General features: G+C 43.8%; 1 protein-coding gene across 2 annotated transcripts in view; it reads right to left on the reverse strand.

Moving 5' to 3' along the window:
• GCN1 (GCN1 activator of EIF2AK4) overlaps nucleotides 1–27,403 on the reverse strand; it is a 58,577-nt gene that overhangs the window by 11,358 nt on the left and 19,816 nt on the right. For both annotated transcript variants that reach the window (XM_026661213.2, XM_024197384.2), the window contains exons 21-50: nucleotides 27,220–27,398; nucleotides 26,951–27,044; nucleotides 24,089–24,202; nucleotides 23,623–23,821; nucleotides 22,584–22,739; nucleotides 19,751–19,929; nucleotides 18,201–18,281; nucleotides 17,506–17,649; nucleotides 14,669–14,796; nucleotides 14,286–14,475; nucleotides 13,892–13,962; nucleotides 12,508–12,673; nucleotides 11,155–11,349; nucleotides 10,419–10,665; nucleotides 9,592–9,713; nucleotides 9,161–9,275; nucleotides 8,575–8,754; nucleotides 7,951–8,171; nucleotides 7,154–7,222; nucleotides 6,787–6,925; nucleotides 6,473–6,669; nucleotides 5,977–6,119; nucleotides 5,017–5,134; nucleotides 4,668–4,883; nucleotides 3,840–4,004; nucleotides 3,355–3,516; nucleotides 2,769–2,861; nucleotides 2,373–2,516; nucleotides 859–1,128; nucleotides 456–569 (exon numbers count right to left, since the gene is read on the reverse strand). In XM_026661213.2, coding sequence (XP_026516998.1) covers nucleotides 456–569; nucleotides 859–1,128; nucleotides 2,373–2,516; nucleotides 2,769–2,861; nucleotides 3,355–3,516; nucleotides 3,840–4,004; nucleotides 4,668–4,883; nucleotides 5,017–5,134; nucleotides 5,977–6,119; nucleotides 6,473–6,669; nucleotides 6,787–6,925; nucleotides 7,154–7,222; nucleotides 7,951–8,171; nucleotides 8,575–8,754; nucleotides 9,161–9,275; nucleotides 9,592–9,713; nucleotides 10,419–10,665; nucleotides 11,155–11,349; nucleotides 12,508–12,673; nucleotides 13,892–13,962; nucleotides 14,286–14,475; nucleotides 14,669–14,796; nucleotides 17,506–17,649; nucleotides 18,201–18,281; nucleotides 19,751–19,929; nucleotides 22,584–22,739; nucleotides 23,623–23,821; nucleotides 24,089–24,202; nucleotides 26,951–27,044; nucleotides 27,220–27,398 — 4,611 coding nt within the window. The remainder of the gene's footprint in view (nucleotides 1–455; nucleotides 570–858; nucleotides 1,129–2,372; nucleotides 2,517–2,768; nucleotides 2,862–3,354; nucleotides 3,517–3,839; nucleotides 4,005–4,667; nucleotides 4,884–5,016; nucleotides 5,135–5,976; nucleotides 6,120–6,472; nucleotides 6,670–6,786; nucleotides 6,926–7,153; nucleotides 7,223–7,950; nucleotides 8,172–8,574; nucleotides 8,755–9,160; nucleotides 9,276–9,591; nucleotides 9,714–10,418; nucleotides 10,666–11,154; nucleotides 11,350–12,507; nucleotides 12,674–13,891; nucleotides 13,963–14,285; nucleotides 14,476–14,668; nucleotides 14,797–17,505; nucleotides 17,650–18,200; nucleotides 18,282–19,750; nucleotides 19,930–22,583; nucleotides 22,740–23,622; nucleotides 23,822–24,088; nucleotides 24,203–26,950; nucleotides 27,045–27,219; nucleotides 27,399–27,403) is intronic.

The following is a 27,403-nucleotide window of genomic DNA, read 5'->3' on the forward strand; positions in this document are numbered from 1 at the left end:
ACAATTCAGACAACACCTAACCTACTTTCCCCCCACTTCCCGTTGGAAGTGCAAACTTGGAAATATCTTAACTTCCTACTGATCTTCATTTCCATTAGAAGTACTTTTGCTCAATTTGATTTCATGCAGTTATGCCTCACTAAACTGCTTGTTGCTTAGTAGGTTTTATTCCTGAAAGATTTGGCAGGAAAGTCCAGTTTCACACTTCCACCAAAAAGACAACTAATATGACTCATGTGCGTTATACAGTTGTCAAATATTTATTTACAACAGAAACCCAAATTGGGGTATCAAGTAACAACAGTAACCTAAAGAAAGTCTCTACTCCTAAAAGTTTGGAATGCCCCAGTAATACAATATTCTGATAGCTACAAAAATCACATTGACTAGGTTACTGGAAAGACACAACAGTATTATTGTGGTAAATCCCAGCCCCACACTACACACTTATTTACCTTCTTTGGAATACAGAATCCTGGCATGTGTTCTCCTTTGGCCTCATTCCCTACCATACGAATATCCCTGTGCAGATCCTCAATGAGGGCAAGCTGGTTCCCAGCATCTAATTTCTGCAGGAGTGACAGAAAGGGCAAAGACTGTGTAACAGCATTAATCACCACAATTATTGAATTCCTCTCATGTTTACCAAGAGATAAGCCACTGCTATCTATTCCCATTCTCTCTGAATTTCTGGCCTTTCACCCATATTACTACTAGTCTAGTGCAGTCCTTAAAATACTACAACCTTTGCAAAGACCTCATTTCCAGTGAAAATCGAGTGTTTTCTTGTAGGACTATTTGACCAAGTCCATTCCCTCCCAGTCTGTATCGCTGCAACAACCCTGTCCCATATCTCACCTTCGTGATGGAATTGAGAGCATCCCAGCTTTCATTCAGAACGACAGGATTGGTATCATTAAAAAGTCTGATCAAGCCTGAGACCAAGTTCCTGAGATGGGCAGTGCAGTCTGCTTTGGATTTGGAGCAGTAAATGTTTAGAATGACAGCTGCTGCCTGCCTCATTCCCACCTCAGGGCTGCGAGTGGCTTCTAATAGATCTTCAATGATAATTCTCTGCCCGACATCATCTTCCACAGACAGGATTACAGCCTGGCAGTTAGCCATTTCCTACAAAGTCAGAATGAACTTTGTGTTAACTTTCAACCAGAATAAAAGCCACACGTCTCAAAGCCTTACTTAATGCTGTTGCCCTACAGACCATTATCCTCCAGGATTAAACTAACAATTGTACAATTTCTGTTCATGGAAACCAGTCACATCACCTACAGGTCTTCTGTTCTTGTAGTCCATCTAGAGCCCAAATCAATTTCTTATTGGTTAGTAACTAATTTTAACAGTAGATCGTCCTTATTTAACAACTAATCCAGGGCATAAACTAAAGCTGGAACACCATTTTTGAAGGATGGAGAGGAGAGTACATGATAGATTCTCTCTAAACCTAAGAATTGCCCAAACTTTGCCCAACTGAGAAGCTGCATAGGAAGCTTCCCAAGGGTCAAAGGGCTGCACTTAATTTACATAAAATGAGTGTGGTTGCATTTTGCTCCATCTTCAATGCAAAGGTTTAGAGATCACAGGCCCCAGCACACAATACTTCAGCTTAATCCAAGCAGTTCCATGGTCTGTGTCACCATAGGGACTGTCAGCGATGGACAACTTTAGATAGTTCCGTGGGAATCTCTGTGCTAGGAGACTGAAAGATCAGCTAACAGACATCTAAGAATGGAGAATGAATCCATCACTTTAATTTCTAGTTACACCGGGCTAAACAGACAGACAAAAACAATCAACTCTTGGGGACAGAAACACTCTGGACTTTGCATATTATATATTTTTGAAATATCAAGAAGCAGTGTAGAAATAGAACCACACCCATAGTAAGAACTGTAAGAAAATACACCTCTACCTCGATATAACACTGTCCTCGGGAGACAAAAAAAATCTTACCGCGTTATAGGTGAAACCGCGTTATATTGAACTTGCTTTGATCAGCCGGAATGCGCAGCCCCGCCCCCCTGGAGCGCTGCTTTACCGCGTTATATCCAAATTTGCGTTATATAGGGGGGAGAGGCGTATATGTATTTTTAGTCTCTCATCTAATGCCACAGTTTCTAATGCTACAAACAGATCCCGTTAATTGGACACACTGTTGGCCAAACCCATTTAAATTCAGGTAGTCTAAATTTCCCAACTCCTGATAGACCACCAGCAAAAAGATCATTGAATCAAGGGGCTAATGGATTGAATTAAAACGTACCATCAATTTATCTAAAAACCCTGAAACATTGTTTATAACTGAACTTAAAATACTAGTCTTTCTTACTTACCAAAAAATGAACTATGCCACTTACCAGTTGCTCATCAGGGGTGCCCAGCTTCTCTTTCAGGGCAGACATCATAGCAGGTAGGATTACACCCAGATGCCGTGTCAGAGCATCGCCTGCCACAGAGGAGAGGAATGCTAGCACTCTGGTGTTTACAGGGGGAGAAATTAGCTAAAGGAAACAGGAGAAGCAACAGTATTTTACTCCAGTAAGATTTTTCAGAAGGCATCTCACATAATACACAGGCGTGAACAATTCTTAAACATGGGTACATCATAACCGAAATTACAATGAGTGCTTCTGGGAAGTAATCTGTGTAGACTTTGAAATTTTGCTCCCAATTTTTGAATATCAGTGCAGACAATATTTGAAGCAAGAAGAAATAAAACACTCTATAAAGTTTAGATTTGTTTCAAAACATACCTTTGGCACCAAGTAAGGCAGCACCACACGGCTCTTAACAGCCATAACTTGCTTAAGACCGTCCAGAGCAAAGTCGGATGTCTCTTCAGTATCCTACAAAGAGTACAGGGAGTTAGCCAGCTCGCCTGCAAGATTATCTCTGCCATAGCAACCTAGACCTTGTTTCAAGTGACAATTTTGGGATAATCATACAACCAGCACTTATACAAGTCCTTCTACCTGGGGCTCTCAAACGCCTTTTTCAGACACTGAATCAAGCCTCCCTACCAGGTTGGGAAGAATCTCCATAGTGAGGCACACAGGTTAAGCAACTTCCCAAAGGACAGTGGAGACATGTAGCAGAGCCAGATTACTCAGATGTTCCAACTCTTCGTCCTATACTTTAGCTACAAGACCATTCCCTTCCCCTCTTGCAGAAGAGATGAATCCAGGGAAGAAATGAAATCATTAGACTTGTGACCCTCCCCTAAAGACCTAGCATTACAGACCAACTCCTCCTTCAGCCTGTATCGAGAATCTCAAAACTTGTCCTACAGTGAGATTTTTTTTTTTTTTAAATGTGTTGGATCATGTCTGAAACACTTACCAGCTGCTTCAACAAAAATGGCAGGATGTCTTCAAGAGCCTGGTATCCAATTGTTGAGTGCAGCTGTTCAAATGTTTTGGCTGCAGCCTCTCTGACTTCTTCCAGAGGATCACACAGAGCTTTTCTCACTGTAGGAACTAGGGACTCTGAGAAGAACAGCACCTATGAGATATATAGATATAATTACAGGACATCTGTCCATGGCAGCTGGAGCATAGCTGCAGCTGGGAACTCAGGACTTACACAACAGAAAATAAATTGCTCTTTACTTGAAATTAATTCATGGAAAATTTAGACGGATTAATTTGTGTGAAAATCTGTAACATCCACAATGAGCTAGATTAATGTAAAAGAAGTTTTCAACTCTTAGTCCTGAAATTCAGTTCCTTTTATGGCAGTTCATAAAGCAAGTTTTCTGCATTTTCATCCTTTTATAATATCACAGGCTAAGAAGTTTTAAATTTCCCCTCTGGAATTTAACTTACTGCATCCCTGCTGGTGGACTTCATGATCTCACTCAAACCAATGCAGACACCTTGCCTCTCATCGCTCTTCTCTGACCTCAAACCCTCTTCCAGGATAGGGATGATTTCTGGAAGGATCTTCTCTCCCAACTTTCGAACAAGATCCCCCAGCGTCCGTGCTGCAACCTGTCCCCAACAATCATACAACAGGGTCACTCTGAACTGTTATCACAAGCAACTAGTTAGAACATGTTAACCCCAACTGAACTGGAACATTCCATTCTAACTAGTAAGAGATCTAAGGCAGTTAGCATTATGTACCGCAGTCCATCAGAGTGTTTCAGACGAATACAGACTGCATCTAGATACAGTATACATGCTACGTATACATTCATTAAATACAGTCCATACTGCCACTCTAGACCGTATAAAACCATGTGCATATTTTCACTTCCTTTTAAAATTTTAACAACACAAACATCTGAAACCTGACACTTCCATTTCTTGGTCGCATGAAACTTAATGGCTGAGGTGATTTTTTTTTTAATCTCTATTTGTTGTACTCTTATATGCCATATTTTATCCATAAGCAAGTGCTCATAGCACATTTAATGATCAGTGGAGATGGGAACACAGCGATGAAAAGGGAGGTTTAAAAAAATGTTTATTTCACCATAGCTGCTCTGAATAAAAAGGGACTGCGTAGAGTAGACACGCATGTGTGTTTAAGAAGGTTAGGTTAGTGGCAGTTTTGGGGCGGCTTATACAAAGAGTAACCACATTCATGAAACACCAGTTACGAACAGAGTAACCTTTGTTAGCAGAGTACCACCTGTGCAGAACCCTTACCGTTCTCTTGTCTGCACAATTACTGGCCAAGAACCCCAACAGAAGACTAAAGAGGGTTGGCAAAATTTCACGCAGCGTGCGAGGTGTGTTTGAGACCACAATTTTCCAGACGTGCAAGGATGCCTGCCGAACTACGAGCTGGGTGTCTGAGCGGCCCATGTACAGACCTGCCAGAACTCTGTTCCGCCGTTCCACACCAAGAGCACTAATAATAGCCTGAAATAAATAAAAGGAAACCAGTGAAGCCAACGTTGCACTTTTCACCACATGAAACCTAGAAGAGGTATTGCCATCACCCCCATCGGATCGCCCCACAAATGGGAACACAGCCACAGACAACAGCACTTACCTTGTTTGACTGGGCTGTTCCGAAGTTGTCATCCTCAGAGGCAGTTTCTGTTGTCATTTTTCCAGTGACTCCTGAGATATGGAATAGCAGATCCCCAAGGAGCTGAACTGAGCTAAACCTGACAAAGGGAGTAAGATCAGTGTTACATGCAGAAAAAAAAGAAAACAAGGGGTACCTGTCCGAACTGACTGTTATCCTAGACATTACCACAGGAGAAAATGGTGAGGAAGAGAACCAGGTCAATGTGAACTGTCATATGAGATGCCATAAAGATCGTTCCGTCAATCTGAGTGAGAAAGAGCACTATAAAGATGATGGGATGGAGGGAATCCAAACTAAAACAGAGATTAGAGAGCCCCCATGTTAGGACAGCAAAATGACAAATAAGCCTTGATCTAAACGATGAAAAGGAGCAAAACAGCCTGTGGGTAAAATCATTTGCACACAGTCTGTCCACTGGCTTCTGTGTTGATATGAATACACACTCGGGATGCCACATGACTGCACTTATCAGTAGCCATTTTATAGAACTAATTTTTAGACATCATTATTAGCTATGACCAGGGTTCTTTCCACTTCATGTTTCCACACGAGGGGGAATGATTGTTGAGACAGCACTTTGAAAAAAGAAATGCAGTATGCATATGAGAGTGCTAAATATTACCAGAGAAACCGCTGTGGAAAAGCATTTTAAAATTGTGACCTGGCTAAGTGATCCAGTAGGAGTGTTTTGCACTATCACCTAGGAGAAACTGCATGTTCCATATTCCACTCCATATTCTGAGTCAGAGAGCACTACTACGAAGGCACCACACTTAGTCCACGTGTAGAAGGGAGAGCCTCTTGTTTCAAAGCAGCTCCTACACTTCCTTAAAGAGCAACACTGAGAGGCTCTAAACGCATCCAATCTTCCAATGATGGAAGGATGGTTACTGCCGGGTTAAAGAACTTATTCCCTACCTTATTCTCCACAGGTCATCAAAGAGGCCTTGCTCAAGCTGAGGCAGAAGAAGAGCAATTGCCGTTTCTGCATACATGCTGATGATTCTCTGTCCAGCGCGAAGGGCAGTGTCGCGCACAAACTCATTCTCATCTGCCAGAGCCTAGACCAAGAGACAAATCACAATGAAGTACGGTTTTCAATGTGGAGGAAAATACCAAATAGATGGCACTTGATTTCCACACAGTGAGATGGTGCATTCCTCCCCCTCATCCATTAAAAGGAATGAGTTACAAAGCAGTGACTGCCCAGTGGAGACCTCTTCCCATTTCCCACAATCTCCAAAGTCAAGGATTTACTAAGAGCCACACATAAAACCCTGCAAACAATGCTATCAAGGACCTTGGAAGAGCAAGGAATAGAATCCGCTATGGACAATGCCATGCAAATATCAATTACTTTATTAGGCATTTAGAAATACCTGAGAACTTTCCTTCCCTGCCATCTGCTTCCTACCTTAAGGATGCACGGTATGATTGGCCCAACATAGGGGGTGAACTTGTCTCCAAAGGTGATGGGCAGGTAGTTGAACATCATGATATAACCATCCCGGACATGGGGTGCAATGTCCACTTTGCTGGCTGTAGCTACAATTTCTGGCATAAGTTTCTCAAGCTTTTCTACCCCCAACCCTGCCATGACTTCAGCCAGACCTGAAAAACAACACTTGAGTTCAGAACTGGTATACACACAATGATGACACATGCAAACTACTATTTCGTCCAAGCTAAGGAACTCCAACACCATTGCTCAGCTCCTGTTATACTTACCTTGCGCTGCACCAGATCGATCCACTGAACTCTGCTCATACGTCAGCGTCTCCATCAGCCATGGCAGCAAATCCTCAAAGCACGACTCCCCCATGCCCTTCACCATGGCTCCTAATGCCTTCGCAGATACTGTACGCACCTAACAGGCAAGAGAGAGAAGTGTAGAGTTGCAAAATATCCAGTCATAATGAAAGTCATCAAGACAGAGCGATATGGAGGTCTTAATTCCCCTCCCTGATCACTTTTCACAGCTTCTCTCACTATTCGAACCACAAACTAGTTCGTGGAAAGATTAGGATGAATCCTAATTTATCAGGCAGAAAGACTCTTCACACTTGAGTAGAACTGTAGTTCTACCAAGACTTACCTCAGGCACAGGGTCCAACAGAGAGGTTTTCAGTCCAGGGGTCACACTGGGTAGGTAAGGAGATAGATCCTGAAACAAAAACCCCAGTGTTTAAGTGCTGGGTTCAAAAAGAAAACTGAGCCATCAGAATCTCATTTTTGTCTGGTAACAGTTAGATATAGCTGTACCCTGGGAGCTTAATACACTGCCTCCACAGCACTGATAATACACAAATTGACTCCGTTTTCCCACACGGTCCTTACAGAACACTATCACATTAGGCAGGTCACTCAAAACCCTTTCATGCTGATTCATAAATTAAATGTTTGTTTCCTAAATTAAATCCAGCCCTCTTCCCCTCAATGCAAGGTTTAATTTTAGAGAGTAACTAGCAATCAAGGAATCAAACACTGATCTTCAGTCTACACTATTTCAACTTTTCCTTCTGTGAACCAACACTGAAAACCTCTGTTCATTCAGAAGTAGTGGATTTATGGAGGCATCTCTCTTAGAGCACTGATATTTACCTATTCTTCTACAAGACTTGTTTGGGGAATGTATATGGCACCAGAGTTATACAGTAGATCAAAGGAGAAAGTTTATAAGTTGATGGTCTCAACTACGCTAGGATTTTCATTATCTTTGCAGAAGTCACTTGCTCACATATTATCCATGTTTAGTCAGTGGAACTGTTCAGAGTTCTCTTATTACCCTTACCAAGAACAAAACCCCAGACACCAATAAAATATTCCCAGTCTCTTGCTCTGTTAGTCTATTTCTCCTCTCCACAGTAAGCGAAGATCTCCCCAGCATTATACCTTCTGATCAGTCAGGGAGTACATGTTTCCAATGATCTGGGCAGCCATTTTCCTGGTGTCTGTGGAACGATCTTGAAAGGCTCTCTGAACAATGGGCATAATGAGGGCCAGAGACGGCGCATCAATGAAATGGACAAACTTGGTATCCAGCAGGGTCTGCAGGCACTCCTGGGTCTTCCTGGATGGGTCAGTGAGTGCATCCAACAGTACTGGAGCAATTGCTACACATTTCAAAATGGGAGAGAAAAATGCTATGTTTGTACATGGAACAGACAAGTGAGACAGCTTCAGCCACAGCAGGTGTCCTCGCGCCCACCCAAAGAAGTGCTAATCCTTCTAAAGAATGACAAAGTGAGAAATGGCAAAGGGAGCCCTATTGACATTAGCTGAGAAGATTCAGAGAACATTTAGAAAGCATAAAAACAGACACTTGGGTTGCAGTTTTCAGGTTATACCTTTCTAAAAGTGGATTTTGTTTCAGGTGTATATGATTCAATGTGAACATAAACTAAAAGGGTCCTGGCTCTAGGACATGGTTATGAACATCTCATATCAGGATGCTTCGAGCAATCAAACAACAGATACACACACACACACACACACACACAGGCACAGGGTTCTTACCCAGGATCTCCGGATTCCTGATAACAGAGCCAATTTGCCTAAGAGCCTGCTGTCCTGCCTTTTGCACTTTTACATGGGAGTCCGTGAGCACTTCAGTGAGCTTTGGCACGATATTTGGCAGGCAGGAAGAGAGCTGTTTTGGGGCACAGTATGCCATAGCCCCCAGCAACTCCACGGACCCTGAACACAGAGAGAAAATTAATGCAATGGAAGAGACTGGCAATGGCAGTGTTCAACTCAAACTCAGCCCTGCACAGAGCAATAGTCCAGAAAACGCACACATTGCTGAGGTTTTTAAATAATGGGAAGTTTTAAAAAGGGGCGGCAGGGCAAGATTCCTGCTCTTCAGCTACCTCCATAGCTGCAAGAGAACGTTTCTTAGAATCCAGTCACAAGAAAATGCTGCTTAAATAGGTTCTGAGAGAGATGATAAATGAAGCATTCATTCCAAAAGCTACATGCTCCGCTGTAGCATAACAAAGAGAACAAGATCTCACAGCATTCATTGGGATGAAAGAATAAACCAGGTGTTTCAGTGAACTTCAAGCTCCTCTGAACTATAGCAGAGTCAAACACTAGTCCATACCAGCTTTGGTTCTCCAAGACTCCTCTTCAAGTGCCGCCAGAAGTGATGGTAGCACCAGCTTCACGCCATGAGCGCTGAGGTTGCTCATCACTGCCTTGGCACAGTCGTCTGCAGCCTCGAAGGAGGAAAGAGGACATTTATAATCTGCCTCACTGCTGGTTTCTCCCACTTCTTTAAAGAGCCAGTGGGAACATGGCCCTGGGGTAAAATAGTGTGGCTGTCCAACAGTACAGCTAGTTAAAAGACAGCCCCAACCTAGAGTTAATGCCCAGTGGAATACGATGCTATTGGTTAGCAATGAAACCAAGTTCTACTAGCCTGTGGTTTGTACAAGGGTTGTTTTTTTTTTTAAATTTAAATAGTTATTCAGAATAAGAATAGTTTTTGCTACCACCTCTCACATTCCTGGTTCTCAGAAACCTTTTACTCACCTCTCGCACATACTGGTTTCCATCTCCAAAACAAAGCAGCAAATGGGGTAACACATGAACCACATAGGGCTCAAAGAGCTTCCCAAGCATGGTGCAGAGCATCTCAAAGGCAAACAGAGCCCCTAGAAAAAGACAGGATAATCAGGAAATAATACACCACTCTAGGTGGGATCAGAAGTGAAGATTAGATTTGTCTGAGGAGCTAAGAGGTAATTTTTTGTGGGAAACTTGGATCCGGAAACCTCCTGGGCATCTCATTCTCCCTCCTTAAACCAGAGCGAAGTATTGTGTTGGGGACTTTTGCTCCCCAAAGAAGGCGCAGAGGCTGATAGCATTAAAAATTAAGCTCGGCAGCCTTCTGAGTCCCAGTGTAAGTTAGGATCAGAGTGAAGGAAAGAGAAATAAGGATGGAAAACATACAGCAGCGAATGCAATGAAGAGGTTTTAAAAACCCATCGCCACCTCTGGACCAGCTTACACGCCTATCCTTACTGCCCTGAGTGAAGCAAGAACCTCCCTAGCAACACCCTTCTCTGAGATGAAAGCGAGGACACATTCCAGAGACTAAGACCCTTTCCTCTACTCCATTGTTTTTTGTTTTAAAATATACTGTACAAGAGAAATCAAGGTTTCAGGAGACCCACATTCCCCACTTTAACAGTATCAATTGAGGGGAAAAGAGTAACCAGATACAGGATTTCCTATGCAAGTCAGTCAGTCCCAAGTACATGGAGGAAGTACAGGTATCAGTATGTCTGGTACAAGTGTCAGCAGATCAAATATAGAAAACTTCAAAAAAGATGGAGAGGAGAGGGCCTGCCATTCACCTTCTCGCCGGCGGAAGTTCTTCTTATCCTGAATGGCATCAGTCAGTGTGGTCATCATCTTCTGCTGTTTGAGAGAAAGGATGCCAAGGCCTTTCACCAAGCCTGCCAGTCCATACGCTGCACCTTTGCGCTCAGCATACTTATCAGACTCTAAAAGCAGCTGCATTAGCTTCTGTATCATTCCTCCTGCATCGTCTTTAATTGCAGGCACAAGAGGTGGTAAACAGCTTGCAACAGACTCCTGGACCTATGGAAAAACCCACTAGTTATCAAACATATCACAAGGTGTATGTCACTAACACTATAACCTGTCCCCACCACTCACCTTGCTGAGCCACTGGTATGTGTCCCCCGCGACAGGTTTCTGCCTTCTCATGTTTCTGAATCTGAACCCATGTTTGACTTCAGAGTGTAACTGCTTAGACCCATGGTTTTCAACCTTTTCTCATTTTTGGATCCCTAAAACATCTCAAATGGAGGTGTGGACCTCTTTGGAAATCTTAGACAGTCTACAGACCCTCAGAGGTCCGTGGAGCACAGGCTGAAAGCCGCTGGCTTAGAGAATACACATTCCCTTTATAACACTCTAAAGCCATTGCTCTGTAACTCACTGCTCCTGTTGTGCCTGGAGTCCATATTTCCAAGCACAGGGATGACAGCGAGTGATGAATTCCCTGAAAGTGTCAGAGAATTACCTGCTTCTGCTTGGCTCCTGAGAACTTTTGAAAGGAGGTACCTGTTGGGATGGAGTAGACAGGGCTGCTATCAGTTTTGCAACAATTGGTTTCACTTTAGGGTCACTCTTGTCTAGATGTTTTGCCAGGGAGCCCATCAGAATGACCACGCTCTGTCTGACGGCATCGTAGTTGGCATCATTTGGAGCATTTTTCAGGAATTCTTCAAACACCGGCAAGAGAGAGTTAACATTGTCCTGAAAAATAAAAATGTAGAACATGTCACCTGCTACTAAAGTCCACTCTCAGAGCAAGGTTTTCTCTGCTCAGTGAGAACTTGTTATCCTTATCAGAGGCTAAAACTATGCAATTATGAGAGTTTCAATTTACAGTTCGTTTTCCATTCAGAGATAGTCACATACACTACAGCATTTAGGACCATGTGGTATCCTACAGGCTATGGCTATTTCCTGTGAAAGAGCAGTTAGTTCTTAAATATTAAAAAAAAAGAGATACATAAACCTGCCAGCCCAGTGAAATGGTGAGCATTACCATGGGGGAGAGCTGGTTTGGATTTCAGCACCCATTCTCTTGTTCCCTGAATTAGTAGGAGCTGGGAGCGAAAGAGGAAAGCGCACCTCATATTGCTCATCTGGCGACTAAGAGCACTAGCTAGTGGTGGCAATACTCAAGTTCTTCTTGACTACAGGAACGAGGTGATCACAGAGACCCCTTGAAGCCTGGATGAGGGAGTTCCCACTCTCCCCTCCCAAATCCATCCAGGGCGCAGTGCTTTGGGTTTGACAACTCATCTTTTCTTGACAGATCCATACACCAGCTACATGTGAAATACCATATATTTTTACTACACTAAACATGCATTTTTTTTAACTTTGGGTTTTTTTATTTGATTCATTTTTAAAATGCCAAAGGGTCTAAGGTTTGTATGCAAGGCCTCCTACATTATATATATAGGGGGTTATATATACAGTTCTCAGATGCTGGCATCATGAGATTAAAGTTATACTCGTGACATCTTGTCAGACACAGGCAGCCTCTGATGGTGCTCACTGCCACATCTTCACAGCAGTTATTACTACTTACCTTTGTTTAATAGTATAGTCCAATTCTGCTTTTATTGCACCAGTTTTACACCATTTCAATTCCAGTCACTTCAACTAAATTACTTCTGATTTACCATAGTGTAAGAGAGAGGAGAATCTTAGGCTGTTAGTCTGTACTGGTCACTACTGTAATGTATTTTAAAATTGTTTGAGAAAGAAATTCTCATTAGATGAAGGTTTTCAACAGTTACTTTGTACCAATGGCTTTATCTAATATAGAGGCTTCACCACAGTATCCAAGTCCCACTCATGTTTATTCCCATCTTTAAGGGAAGGAGAATTTGAGCTTACCTTGCCATGGGTATTGAGTGTAGAAAGAGCTGCATCTAGCATGCACTTCCGGACCTCAGTATTCCGGTCATTGAGGGCATCAGGTACAAAGAACTGAAAAAGGGGCTTCACCTGAGAACTATCCAGGTACTGAGAGAGTTTGTTCAAGGCCAAGGCTATGCCACATCTGTATAAAAAAAATGTATTATGTATGAATTGGGCTTCCATGATTCAGACCAGTGACTTTTGTAAGCGCTTGTTTTTTGCAGCTATCACACTTCCAATTCCAACAGTTAACAGAGAGAACATCATGGAACCGTAACATTTCAGATAGTTCAGCAGCTGTGCCAATTTTCCCAAAGTGATTATCCCAGAGCAGCAACCACCATTTCACTTTCAGCTCCCTGCTGCAAGTTCCCAAAGGAACAATAATCTGGCATTCATACAGAAACTTTCAGCTGAAGGATCTCAAGCACTTTACACAAACCCAAACATAAGGATCACTTAATCTACCACTGACAGGCAGTAGGCGTATAACAGTGCACATAAGCACTAAAGAACAGATTCGTTTAAGGGAAGCAGTGACCAATACGCTGTCCAATTAAAACTACAGAAAGCGTTTAAGTAGGCAGAATATAATTATCCAAGTTGGAATTTATCCAGTTCACTAAGGCTAGCACTGTTATTCTTGACACAAATGATTGAGCATGGAACAGAGACTGAGAATCTGTTGACATAAACCACAAACGAGCCATTTTGATAGGAAAAGATTCTGTTCTTAGGAGACTGACAGGGATAAATTTGTGAAGACCAACAGTCTGATGCATGGGTGGCAGGTATCATAGGCTGGGGAAGGCTGTGCCTTCCCAAACAGCCATGTGTGGTTCTGCCCATGTTCTGCCCCCAGACCCTCTCCTACTTCCTGCTCTTCCCAGTTCCTCTGTGGAGCGGCTCCAGCTCAGGCTGGCACTGGGGCCGCGGCTGGCCACCTGGCGCTCCAGGGCTGGGGCCACACTGCCTGCCCGCCTGGCGCTCCGGGACTGGGGCTGCTAGCCTGGGGCAGGGGGCTCTGAGCTGCGGCAGGACCTCAGCTGGAAGGGGCAGAGCTGGGGGCTAGCCTCCCCCGGCCAGCGATCCACATGCCACCCATGGTCTGATGGATCTGGAAATGTTCCTGAAGAATATGCAAAGCTGTATTGGTCTGCACAGTCTGCTCTGAGAGGGACAAGTGTCCCACAATAGGGGAGACCACACAATCACCAGTTGGTACAAATGCAGTTTACTCCTCAAACACTTCCCTGGACCATACACTGCCCTCTCACCTACAATAACATGAGCAAAAGCCTGAAGCATCTCCTTTAGGAAGCACTGGAAGTGAAGAGCAGAATCTGAAGAGAGACAGTACCTTGCTTCCCACTGGTCAGGTGGAGACTCAGATATCACCCGTCCCAGAGCATCCAAAACTGGAGGTGGCCTCTGCGAGTGGGGAAATGGATACGTTTAATCAACATGCCTTTCCAAGGACACACACACACACACACACACACAAAGCATGAAGGGAAAAAAAACAGTTTATAGCAGTTTATTAGCAGCTTGGTCTAGTGTCCTCTCTTTAGCCTACAGAATTTAGATCCATGATGCCTCCCACATCTGCAATGCCACATTTAACAAAAAATAAAGGACATATATGACAGTGCTAACAGAAGAATGTGGTAAGTGCACAGACTGAGTAAGAAAAGGACATAACATGGAGCATGTGTGGTTTGTCCCTGTAACTCCACACAACAGCAGCTACTTACATAGAGCTTCTCCTGGTAAATCTCCATAAGTTTACTCATGACTTCAGCTGCTTGGTTTCGATACTGCTCTACAGCTTTGGAAAGCGCCTCAGCACCAGCTTGACGCACTGCTTCCTCGTAGTAGATAATATCTTTGATCAGCAGGGAACAGAGATCAGGCTGCAACTCCAGACCCATAGATTCCCACAGCCTGTAAGTAACACAAAGAAGTGATTGATCATTCTTCAGACAACTAGAGATCCCCCTAAACATAGAACACCAGACAGATCTAAAGTTGCACCCTTTTGGAGGCAAGACCTACACAGATCCTCTGTGTAAGACCCCATGTGGGAAGGCAAATAAGCATCACTGTTACAATCAACTAAATAGAGTACAGTTCTCACCTCTCTGCCAGTTTTCTAATCTCATCTTCCACGTCAAACTTTACCACCCAGAGCCGGCGCAGCAGATTCAATCCATTCTTTTCATCACTGTCAGGTGTTGGTAGCACCATCTGCAGCTCCATTAGTCCCTGAATGAAACGATAGGACATTCAGTGCAAATGTCTGGGCTCTATAGCCATCCTTAGCAGAGATGACCTTAAATCATAATACAGGAAATCTTCCATGTAAAGGAAAATTAGGGATTGATTAAATTAACTTTCTACTGAAGAACGTCTTGACACTTCTTTCATTTTGCCAAAAGCTGCTGCAAATTGCACAAAATGAGTGCCAGAGACAGGGTAACAGATAGGCAAAGGGGATAGCGGGGGGAAAACTATTTCAATTGTACTGTGTGAGTGCCCTCTCACAGCCATGCAAAGAGACTAACACTTGATTAAAGAACCATTTCAGCACTCTCACACAAAAGAAGTGTTACATTCACCTTTCTGAAGAACACATTTTGTAATTTAACAGGGAAGCTATATTGCCATCCAGTTGCTCAATAATCACCAGTAAAATAGTGACTGAGGACTAAGAAGGCGGGATTAGGAGAACATAAAACCAATGTAATTAGGTACAGCAGCCAAGCAATAGCGCTCAGCTGCTTAGAAGTCCAGGCCTAGGTAATTGCCTAGATCAGGAGCCCAATAAAAGACAGAAATCACACCTACATTGAATAGGACAATATACAGTCATTTGCAATTGTTGCCATGGTGAGAAATCCCATAAAAGGGGAAAGAATTATCCGAGTAATGCTGTGCACACTCGGAGGAAGATGCTTGCCTGAACTTGCTATTCCACAATAGAGCACCAAGAAGTGGAGTTCTAGTAGGTGTCTAGCACTGGACAGGACTCCAGGGTTGGGGACAACTCTTATACTATGCTAGGAGGAAATTTATTCTTCAAAGTAAGTCCATATCAGGATTCAAGGGGAATAAAAGCACCAAGGCAACTAGACTTTCTTCCTTCAGAACACTTGTGCTCTCGAGCTGGATAACGAAACACCAGCATAACATAAACTACACAAAAAAGCTTCATTAAAACAATGTTAGGATTGCAAAGTCAAGCACTCAAAAATTCAGAGGTGTCAGAATTAAGATTGTGTGTGCAACCTGAGACATACACTTTGCCAGTGAGTTTCACAGATACTTGCTGACAACAAAGAAATATCAAAAACTCAGGAATACGGAGTTACATTTCAAGTTCTGGAAAGGAGCGTTCTCTAGTACAGCGGTTCTCAAACTGAGGGTCGTGACCTCAAAGTGGGTCGTGACCACATTTTAATGGGTTTGCCAGGGCTGGCATTAGACTTGCTGGGGCCCGAGGGCTTCAGCCCTGGGTGGTGAGGCTCAGGTTACAGGCCCCCGGCCTGGGGCTGAAGCCTTTGGGCTTCGTCTTTGGCTGTCCGGCCCGGGGCAGCAGGGCTCAGGCTTCAGACCTCCCTCCTGGGGTCATGTAGAAATGTTTGTTGTCAGAAGGGGGTCGCAGTGCAATGAAGTTTCAGAACCCCGGCTCTAGTGACTACAGACCCTTTTGCCCTTTTCATCCTCAAGCTTGACCCTGACTCTTTCTGCCCCTCCCTCATCCCAGTCCAAGTCTCCTTTTCCCTCCAAATCCCAGTCTTCCCCCAATCCTGGCTCCTCATCCCAAATTTCCCACTGTCGTCTAATCTCAGCCGTCTCTTCTCCCAGACCCTGACTCCTTGGCTGACTAATCCCAGTATCCACCCACTCCTTGCACCAGTTCCCAGACCCAGTCCTCTGCCCACTCATGCTCTTCATCCCAATCTACTCCCTCTGTACCCTTTGCACCCCACACCCAGTCCAGCTCTTGTCCTTTCTGCATTTGAGTCCGGAAGCCGCCTCCTCCACGCTGCCCAGATGCCAGCAGGGAGAGCACTGAGAGCACAAAAGTCTCCCTGCTCTCAGTTCCTGTGTCTGGTGCCACAGTGATGAGCAGCAATTGCAGGGAAAGGCCTGCTCAGCTCCTGCAGCCCAGGGATGCAGCATGCCCCGTGCAAAGAGACTCTTCAGAAAACTAGCTGCCAAAATGCTAACCAGTCTCTATGGAGCATGTGCAAACCGTTTTTTCCAAGCTTATAACTTGGCCAAAATTTGGACAGGTTTTGTTGTTGGTTTTTTTTTTTTTTTAAATGGGAACAGTAAGCGAGACATCCCTGATACCAGAGGGACCCCCCTCCTGCCAAATTTCAAGTCCCTGCTCCGAAGCATGGAGGTGCTTGAGCTTCTCGGCAAGTCTGCAGTAAGAATTTTTAACTTGGACAAAACCACCTCTTGTCCCCTTATCCCATTCTCAGAAATGGCTGACCCATTTTTGCTGAAACTTTCTAAAAACATTCAGCCTGAGGCAGACAAGGGAGATTTCAGCCCAAATGGCCCAAAGTTTGGCAAAGTTATAAGCAACCAGAAATAAGGTCTTGCAATGTGAAGCATCAGGCAACCTTTACTATAGGCAGAGCTACCAGCTCCTCCTAGCATTATTTAAGGGCAATCAGAAGGTTAAAGTGTTACACAGCTGTATGGGGAAGGAGACACGGATAAGCCAAAACTGCTATTTGAACCACAAACCCAGCGCAGACCCGTTAATGCAATTAATAACGTTCTGACTGTCCATAGTTGGAACATTTAGTAGTCACGGTCTCCTCCTACAGAGCTTAGCCCAGAGACCAGCTTAACAAATGATGGCAACTATCCCAATCAGGAGGTTGGCAGCCTGCACAAAGGACTTAGAGAGCTCCGAGTTTAAGTGGGAAGTCAGAACAAATGTTTCACACCTACCCTGAGAGCGGCATCTCGAACATTCATGCATGGAGCCTGCAGGGCCTGGAGTAACACATCAATCTCTTCCTGTTCTGCATAGGCACAGCCATCCTCTCCACTGCTGCTGGTGCACAGAGCTGTCAGTGTATTGGAAGCCAGAACCTGAAACACGATTACAAAGCATTAGAGATCCTATTGCTAGCCTTCTGTCCCATTGCACTTATCATAAATAAAATATAGGTGGATCTGACTACACCACAACAAAGGAGAAAATCTAACAGACAGTCCAGTGGCAGTGCAACGTGCACCCAGGAAGAGACTTGGTGCTTTGCTTTCTAGCTGGGAAAGGCTTTTCTGCCTCTCCTCCCCATCAACATCCTGGCCAATACAGAATGAGCAGTGTAGTTGGACTCTGAAGGGAGCCACTTTTACACTGCTTTGCTGGAGGGACAAGGACCACCACACAAGGCCTTAGAGAGGAAATAAAAAGGGACAAACTCAGGGGGAAATGGGGAAGAACTAGTTGGTCCAATAGAGGAAGAACAAAGGTTTGTTATCCTCAGATACTGGCACCATATAAAACAACTGGTGGTACGTGAACATACGTGAACAACCAGCCTCAGAGATTTAGAAGTGATGGATATATTTCTTAGGTTTAGCTGTTGATGCAGCTTAGGCTGGGTCTATACTGCTAGACCAAGTGGACACCGCACCTGTAACCGTGGAGAACCTGTTCCAATCACCCTGGTCAGCAACAGCAGCATATCTGTGCGAGGCAGTAACTCAGGGCCATTCTAGGAAGGGGGAGAAAAAATAACATCTTGCCACTCTAATTTATTCAAATGTAACCCCAAAAGCTAACAGACAGAGAAAATCCAGTGCTAGCAAGTTAGCTGGGCAGGAAGGAAACCCACTCCAATGCCAGCTGCACTACTCCTACACCAGTGAGAAGAAGACCTTGAATCATTACATCTGTCACACAGTAGGAATTTGCTTTATCCATAACACTCCTAGGGATTAATTCAAACTAATCCATATACAAAATAGCCAGCTGGCAGATGCTGGGATAGTGACCTTAGCTAGGCAATTCAGTACCAAGAGGATAGACACCTTCCAAATATCTACGACAGAGACACTGAAGGGCTTCTGAAGGGAAAGTAATATGTGACTAAGCTATTTGCAAGTAGTGATGGTTAGGTCCTCTACCATCAAATGAGAAAAGTATATGAACAAGGAGAAATCAGATTATTTGTGTAGCACCAAATTTGTGCGAAAGTCTACCACATAAAGCCTAAGAGGCTGTGAAAAAGGAACAGATACTCCCTATAAACCCTCATCAACTTGCCAGCTTGGGAATTCTGTCAAAGCAACAAGTCTCAGACGGACTGTCTAAGAACAGGGGATACAGAGCAAGTCAGCAGCAGGGAGCTAGGGAAACTGCTTCACGGATATTCGAGACACAAGGTGAGCAAGGGAGTATCTTTTACAGGACCAACTTCTGTTGGGGAGAGAGAGAGAGAGAAGCTTTTGAGCTACACAGAGCTCTTTTTCAGGTCTGGGAAAGGCACTCAGAGGGTACGTCTATACTTACCTCCGGGTTCGGCGGTAAGCAATCGATCTTCTGGGATCGATTTATCGCGTCTTGTCTAGACGCGATAAATCCATCCCAGAAGTGCTCGCCGTGTACGCGGAGTCGACGGGGGAGCCTGCCTGCCACGTGTGGACCTGAGGTAAGTACCTTGTAGTTCGAACTAAGATACTTCGACTTAGCTGAAGTTGTGTATCTTAGTTCGAACTGGGGGGTTAGTGTGGACCAGCCCAGAGTATCACAGCTAAATACCGATAGATATGTGCTAACTACTTACGCTAAACTATCTGTTCTATCTTGTGTTTATCTGTGACTTTCTGAATACTTTTCCCAGGCCTGAGGAAGAGCTCAGACAAGCTTTCAAGCTTACACACTCTCACCCACAGAAGTTGGTCCAATAAAAGATATCTCACCCACCTTGTCCCTCTACTATCCTGGGACTGACAACAACTGCATACAATCACTGATATTTTCACATACAATAAATAGCAAGCTCTGCTGAAGGAACAACTTAGTAGCTGCACAGAACTCTTCATCCCAGGGTTTCTCGCTGAAGGTATCAGTGCCCCCATTAACCACTCCTTGGCAACTCTCTAATCTTTAATGCCATTATCTTCAAAGAGATCTCCTCACATTCCTCCAGTTCCCAGGCCTGGGGAATGGATGAACACTGACCTCATCCACCAGTGACGTTTGGCCACTTGCTGATCTCAGTTGAGCATGGACTGTAAGGATCTGCAGGATCTTGACCATGAGTGCCTCCTTCTCTTCACTATCATTGGGCGTCTCAGTCAGCACTGTCTTTAAGAGAGGAAAGACTAAGGAAAATGCTGGGGCTGATAACGATGCAGTGCCTGCAATGGGTAGGGAGAGAGAAAGAAGAAATCCTGTGAGCACAGCAGTCTCTTGGGCTATCATTTACTCTGTAGATATGTAAGAGATTAATTTATTATTCTTTAACTTTTATATTGTGGTATCGCCTAAAGGCCACAACCGGGTTGGGCCCCATTGTGCTAGGCACTGTACAAACACACACAATAAATGCCCCGAAGAGCTTACAGTCTAAAAGAGACAAGATGTAACAAGTGGACTTGGGCGACAGGGTAAGAAACGTAGCAAAGCGTGCACAATTCTTAGCTATTCTAAAGCAGCAATCACAGCTCACCACCTGCCTAACCACCGTCACATTGCAGTTTCACTTCAACAGCAGTGGCATTCAGGCCCCAGTATTGGGCAAGTCTGAGATGCTTGCTCTCAGTGCTGGTGTATTTTATATTAGTGTGCTGGGCTTTTAATTGAGTGACATTAGGAGATCAAATGATGTCAGACACTTAGGACCGTGCAGAAAAAGCACAAAGAGTAAGAGGAATCACTGAAATTCAGAGGCAAAAAGATGAGATGCTGAGCTCAGCATCAATAGCTGTACTGCTTTTACACAGTACCCAAGCATCCTAGCCAGACCACCCCCTCAAAGCCGTGGCATGGATTCCAGGGGACAAGACTCCGTTAACTCTGGTTTGACGCTCAACAAATAAAGCATTTAGAACTCCAGTTGTTTGGCAGCTGGGTCTTTTTCTCTCATGGTGAATCAGCTTTAGAACGGTGTCAAACACACACTCCTCCCAGCCAGTCCAAAACAGTGAGGTATTAGAAAATAAAGCATTAGAAAGGCTAGCAAAATAAATAACCCTAATCCCCAGCTTCAGGCTATACTGTCAAGTGTTATTTACTGCAGGGTACAGCATGAATATAGTCACTGGTTAGGTAGGGACCAGTATTCATAAGAATCCTCCCATGGGACCATAGTTACAGTTCTTTTCCAAATATTGCTAAAAATAGATAGCGGTTAGAGAGCGTGAATACCCAGAAGACACGTTTGCCTTCTACCTGCTCGATCAGTGAATGCAGATTTTAATTTCAAATGGAAGAATGAAGAGCTCTGCAGATACAGCACTGCAGTGTTATAGCCAGTTTCTCTCATGTAGGACACACAAGCTGTCAGAGCATTTCAAGGAAGAATTATTAATGACCCTTTTTCCTTGTGAAGCTGCTAATTATTTAACACTACTAACAAAAGGAGCATGGATGACGAAGCCACAGCTGTGGAATTTGCTCTCTCTAGCAGCCCTCTAGAGCCAAAATATGGTAACTTCAGGGCATATCTCATCATGGATCAAGCATTGGCTTGACTATGGGTTTAAGCAAGGGGGGTTCTTGATTTCTTTACAGTTAGAAGGAAGGGGCTTTATCAGGGAGGAAAGCTATTTTGCATTCGTTGCAGACAACAACAATTACTGTATTTAAGTATGTAAAAATATGCCCAGATGCTTCAGAAACAGATGATTACATCAAATTTTGAAGGGGTAATTTCATGGTAAACCAAGGAATTAATCTGAATTTAAAAGCTTAAAAATATTTTGGATATTAAGAGACATTAAGCACTGCAGCATTTAAAAATCTTCAATCTAATGGGAAAAGGAGTTAAATCCAATTTTCAAACAGAAAAGCTGGGAAAGCATTTATCAATGCAACAGGATTTGCACAACAATCTACTAATGAGCAAGTTCTCAGACATTTCTTCAAATAACTGCTGAGTGGGAGGAAAAATGTGTATCATGGTTGTATCCAGCAATGACCACTTTCAGGAAAGAAGCTTTAAAGTGGATCTAAATATCAATGAGACAGTACAGTTGAAACAGATGATATACTGCAGAGTCGCAATATCACTGAGATGTTAAACAATGTATTGAAATGGAAAGCATCATGGTCAATTGCTTACTAAAACTGTAAAGAATAAGTGTACTGCAACCACAGAAAAGCTGACTGTGGTGGGTGGAGGTCTATAGCACTGGGGTAACAAGGTCTTTAAAAATATTAATAAAGCTGTATCCTAGATTTCCTCTAAAGAACTGTAAGGCTGTATCCCAAGGTATTATAGTGGTCATAATGGGACAGGAATAGAAAGGTTAAGCTAGATGGTGAACAACCTAGAAGCCAGGATGAGCCACAGCTCACACGGCAAGCAAGCTGGGGCAACTCAGGCCCTTGATATCATGAACACTCATTTTTTTTCCTCTTTTCGCTTAGTCTAATATTTGCCACTTAGTCAACACTTCTGTTAAGCAGTGCTGAATACTAAGAATTATTCTATGTTTGCACACATTTATGAACCATGCTTACAGATTCCTCTGCAGGATGTGGGCCTTAGTATGAACTCTGGGGTAGCATTATTTGTTTGTATTATGGGTTTTTAGCTGTGTTTTTTAAAGAAGAAAAACTAAAAAGGAATAATTGATAGCAATTTTATATTTGCACTTATTGTACCTGTGACAACATGTGTTACTGCTATTACTGCAACCAGAAAAATCTTAGTAAGACTGGGGGTTTTGGTAAGTAGAGGAGCTTTTCGATCTAATCTGGGGAAAATAAATGTGAAGTTTTAGCTCACAAGAGGCTGTACAAATATCTAAAAAAAATATCATCTGGAAAACCCCCTAGCATCTCTCACCTGGCTCTCCCTTGCCAGTCCTGCTGGGGATGGTGTGTGCATGCAGCAAGCTAACAACTCTGTGAATGGCAGTAGACAACTCTTCCTGGCACCAGGATTCATCTAATTCACACGCCGGTTTCATCAGGCGTAAGGTCACATGACTCACTAAAGTACCTAAATATAATAAAACAGAATCTTTGAGTGGACTAAATACAAACAATAAAAGTCATTCCCAGAGGTAAAACATAAATCCCCAGACATTATCAACCAGTGGCGTTGGAGCAATTTTTATAGTGGCGGTGCTGAAAGCCATTGAACAAAGTTGTAAGCCCTGTATATAATGGAAACCACTTCCAGCCAGGGGATGCTGCCGCACTCCCAGCACCCCTTGTTCCAGCACCCGTTACCAAACTTCCAGAGAGAAGGAACTGCTACCCAGAGAGCTAAGGGCTCTCACACCAGCTGGACGAGAGTAGGGGGAACAGAGTAGAAGCTCTCCAGCTTATGAGAGATGTCTCCATCTATGTGCATTTCAATCAGATTTCAGGCTAAGCCAAGAAGATTTAGTTTAATTCTCTGATCAGAAATGAGCTGGTTTCTGCAAGAGCCATCAGGAAATCCAAGAAAAGAAGCCTCGTGCATTCAAAGTTTCTCTCAGAGTTCTCCACATAAGGGCCATAGGTCAGTTGTTAGCGCCATCTGATGGCCTGCTATGAGTTGCTAGTTACTGACCATTTCCACATCCAATGAACAAACATCAAGTTTGACATTAGTTGGTACCCCGCTTGGCAAGCTCAACAAGGTAGACAAGGACTGAACAATGAATGTGTGCGGACAAAGAACTACACTGGGGCAGATACGCCCATTCCAGGACAGACAGACATATCTGTTCTATTGCTAAAACAAAGCAGTGTTCAGAGCTATCTAGCTAACATATTTCACACACTCTATATTCACTTTAAGAGTTCCAGAAGAAACATTTACAATCCCATATAACAGAAGCACTCCCTGAACAAGAAATCTTGATACAAACACACAACAAATTGCAGACACTAACCGAAAGTCTTCAGTCGAGGAGGCATGACACAGGAAGCTAAGGAAAGGAAAGCGGTTTTAATTCTGGGAGCAGCCAATGGGGATTTTAACAGTGGCAAGAAGGAGCCTATGAGAACCGGGATGTACTGGGTTAGACCAAGAGGGTTTCTCTTTAGAACAGCATCCAGGAGTCCTAGAGCTGCTTCCAATTCGCCATCAAGCTGCAAGAGAAATCATTGCAATGGTTACTCCACAGACTATCTGCAAATCAAGGAAGAGGTTTAATCTTTTGTTTCTGATGAAAAACTGCAAATGGATTGTTGGTTGTTCTTACATTTTCATTAACTTTTCTTTTAATTGAAATGATTTGTTCGTGTCAGTTTGCAGAGGTGACAAAAGTGTGTTGAGTCAAAAGTATCAAAATACCATCCCCTGTCCCCACCCTAGAGCGAGCAGAGGTCCAATTTCAGGCAAATTCAGTAACTTGCCTCCTTCAGTTGCTTTCTGATCTGAGACTCCTTCTCCAGCTGTGCATGCAGCAACTCCTTCTGTTTAGTAGTCAGCTGCACCTCCTCCTTTATTCCTTTCTTCTTCTTTATTTCCTGTAGGAGAGAGTTATTGACATTATTTGGGGACTATCACCACTATCCTCTCCACACAGGCTGTGGGGTGGGAGGGAAGGAGGTGGAGACAAAGAGAAAATGCAATCAACTCAAAATTAGCTACTCATAAGGCAACATCAAAACACTGCTCCAAAGACATACAACTCCTACTCAAAGGGCTGATCTACTCTTGAAATTTAGATCAACCCAGCTTCCTCACTCAGGGGTGTGAAAGCTCCACATCCCTAATCCTAACATAATTAAACTGTCCTAAATCCCCAAGTAGACAACGCTAGATTAGCAGAAGAATTCTTCCGCCAACCTAGCTACAGACTCTCGGGGAGGTGGATTACCTATGCTGATGGGAAACCACTTCCCGTTGGCATATGTAGTGTCTACACTGAAGCGCTGCAGCATTTCAAACCTAGACAAGCCCTAAAATGCAGAACGAAGCTCAATGAATTCACAACACAACAGAGCATCCCATCAGCAGCAAGGCACCAGTCTTGCCCAGCTTTTGTTCAGCAAGGAATTATTCAATGAACTGCACTTTCAGTGGCAAAGCTGTATGCAGTATTTCCACTGACTAGATCAGGGAAATTAGAGGCCTCCAAATAAATCTGGGGGATTTTTTCCAGCAAATTACACTTTCACACTTGAATACGGCTACCCAATTTAAACAGGATTTACCACTTGTCCCATACAATAATGGGAATTAGTCTCTCATACAGACACAAGAAGTGTTAATTTGCTTGCTACGATTTCAGTTTATCACATTTAGTCCCAACAGCGGTGTGAGCTCTGGTCTTAGGTTGCATTTGGACTGGTTCTACACTGATCTTTGCTGGAGATGTCCTCTCCCCACCTCAGCCCTGAGCTCAGCACTACCCGTTGTCACAAAGTCAGGCCAGATGGCTGCAAGAGGGCTCTGGAAGGCTGATATGTTAGCCCTAGACTGTTAAAGGTCCTTTTTCCTACAAGCTGAGAAGGGATTACCTCGGGTCTTTTAGGGTCACCTGAATCCAATTAAGGGCTGCCTGAGACCTCTTAAAACCCCTCCTCTGGTGACAGAAAAGGGAAAAGAGAGAGAGAGAGAGAGAGAGAGAGAGAGAAGTGGTTGCCAAGCTAGTGACAGCAAGGAAATTAACTTCTCCAGGGTGAAAGGCTGTGCTCCTTCCCATAGGGGAAACAGCCAAACCTGAGTGTCTTCTAGGGGAAGAACTGACACCCCGAGGCAAACAACAGGACAACACCCTGCCCCAGTGAGGAGGTAGGGAAAGGTATCCCCCTTTGGGGGTTTTTGAGTTTGCAAGACTGTTTCCTTTTTGTTTAGCGGAGGAATCACCCTTTAGGCCAACCCTGAGGCCTACCCTGAAAATACGGCCAAAGGAACACAGAAGGGTGAAGGCAAACGCTGCCCAGAGTGGGGCTGATATACTCCAAGCCAACCACCGCCAAAGGGGGAAGTGCTAAGTCTGGCGACACGAAGGAGGTGCCTTGCCACACCCTATTTAACAGCAAAACTACTCATTTACTACTGGATTCTGCAAAAATGCATTGGCTGTGTCCTTGCCATTCAGATACTGGTGATCCAGTAGGTAGCACCTTCCCTCCCTAATTGTATTACAGTATCACCTAGAGGCTCCAGCTGACATCAGGGCACCATTGTGTTAGGTGCTGTACGTGTGTACACACACACACACACACAGAGAGTAAAAGGCAGTCTTTGACCTGAATAGTTTACAATCTGAACAAAGGATGTAAGGTAAACCAGAGGCAGAGAGGGGTGAAATGGACTTGCCCAAGGTTATATGAAAAGTCAGTGGCAGAGCTGAGAATAGAACCTAGGTTTCCTGAGTCCCAGACTAGCATCCTATCCACTGGACTATGTTGCCTCTCCTAGTTCATACTGAACTACTGTCATGGCACAGAGTTAGAGAGCTGTGTTCCCGTTTTTTTTAAATGAGAAATCCTGAAAGATACCCTGGCATGTTCATAAGGACAGGAGTTATTAACCATGGTATACTGGACAGATTCAAACTTGGGTCACTATATTTTTGCCTACCTTAATTCCTCCTAAAGTTTTAACTGGATACAGTATTATTCGTCACTTCCTGTCCTATACAGTTGATTATTGCTGGATGCTATTAAAGCCAACACATTTCAATCCATAAAGTGATCCTTATATGTACTGTGTACATCAGTCAGGTTTGTAAAGGCGCTCTCCCAGACATTAATATCACATGTAGACAGAACTGATACTCATCCTGTTCCTATGAGGGTTGGGCAGGTCATTGATCAAACATATGGCAACCTGTCCGAAAAAAGCCCTTCGATTAATCTGACATAATTCCATCTACTCTGTTCTTTTCCCCATGAAGCATATTCTGTACATACTGAATGGATCTGCTAGTTGTTACCAAAACGCAAGCTCCTGTTAACGCCTACTGAGAACCTATTAATAGGCTGTTATACAAGATGCATGAAATAAGAGATGAGGATAGAAGAGACCCTTGCACATGCACTATATACTGGTTGCACTGTAATCATGTTCACATCACTAAAACTGCACAGCATATGAATGCATTTAAATCAATTTTAACAGCTGGTATTTGGACACCAAAAATTTACATTTCTACCAATACACATACACACACCCACACACAACAGAGCCATGCAATGAAACAGATGAGTTAGGCTGGTCATTAAAACCTTCAGCATTGGGTTGTCCTGCTACTATCACCTCACCTCCTTCAGCTCCAGCTCAATGATCTGCTCCTTGAAGGAATAAGCCTTATTCTCCCTCTTCATGTTGGCCTTTTTCATGCTGTCTTGTTGTGCACTGAGAAAAAGGTATTTAGAGGAATCAGCACAATGAAGCACACTGAGAAGGTTCCTGCTAAAAATCCAGGAACACCCATCTACGAGCAGCTGCTGAAGCCCTTTACCCCAAGACTGGAAGCCACTGGAAATTGACCTCCACATTCCAATTTACACAGGGAATTAAAAGCCCTTACCTCTGTATGATGGATTTATCAAACAGCTCCCCCTCTGGTGTCTGCATGATGGCAAACTCTTCTCGAGTCACATGGCGCAGAGCTGGGTTCTCCATAGAAGCTGAGATAGTGCTGATCAGCAGAGGGAGCACTCTGCGAGGTGAAAGTACAGAGAGCGATCCCACTGCATTCATGGATGACTGCC

Source organism: Terrapene carolina, unplaced genomic scaffold, assembly GCF_002925995.2.
Source record: "Terrapene carolina triunguis isolate 2854851 unplaced genomic scaffold, T_m_triunguis-2.0 Scaffold951, whole genome shotgun sequence".
NCBI classification, from domain to species: domain Eukaryota; kingdom Metazoa; phylum Chordata; order Testudines; family Emydidae; genus Terrapene; species Terrapene triunguis.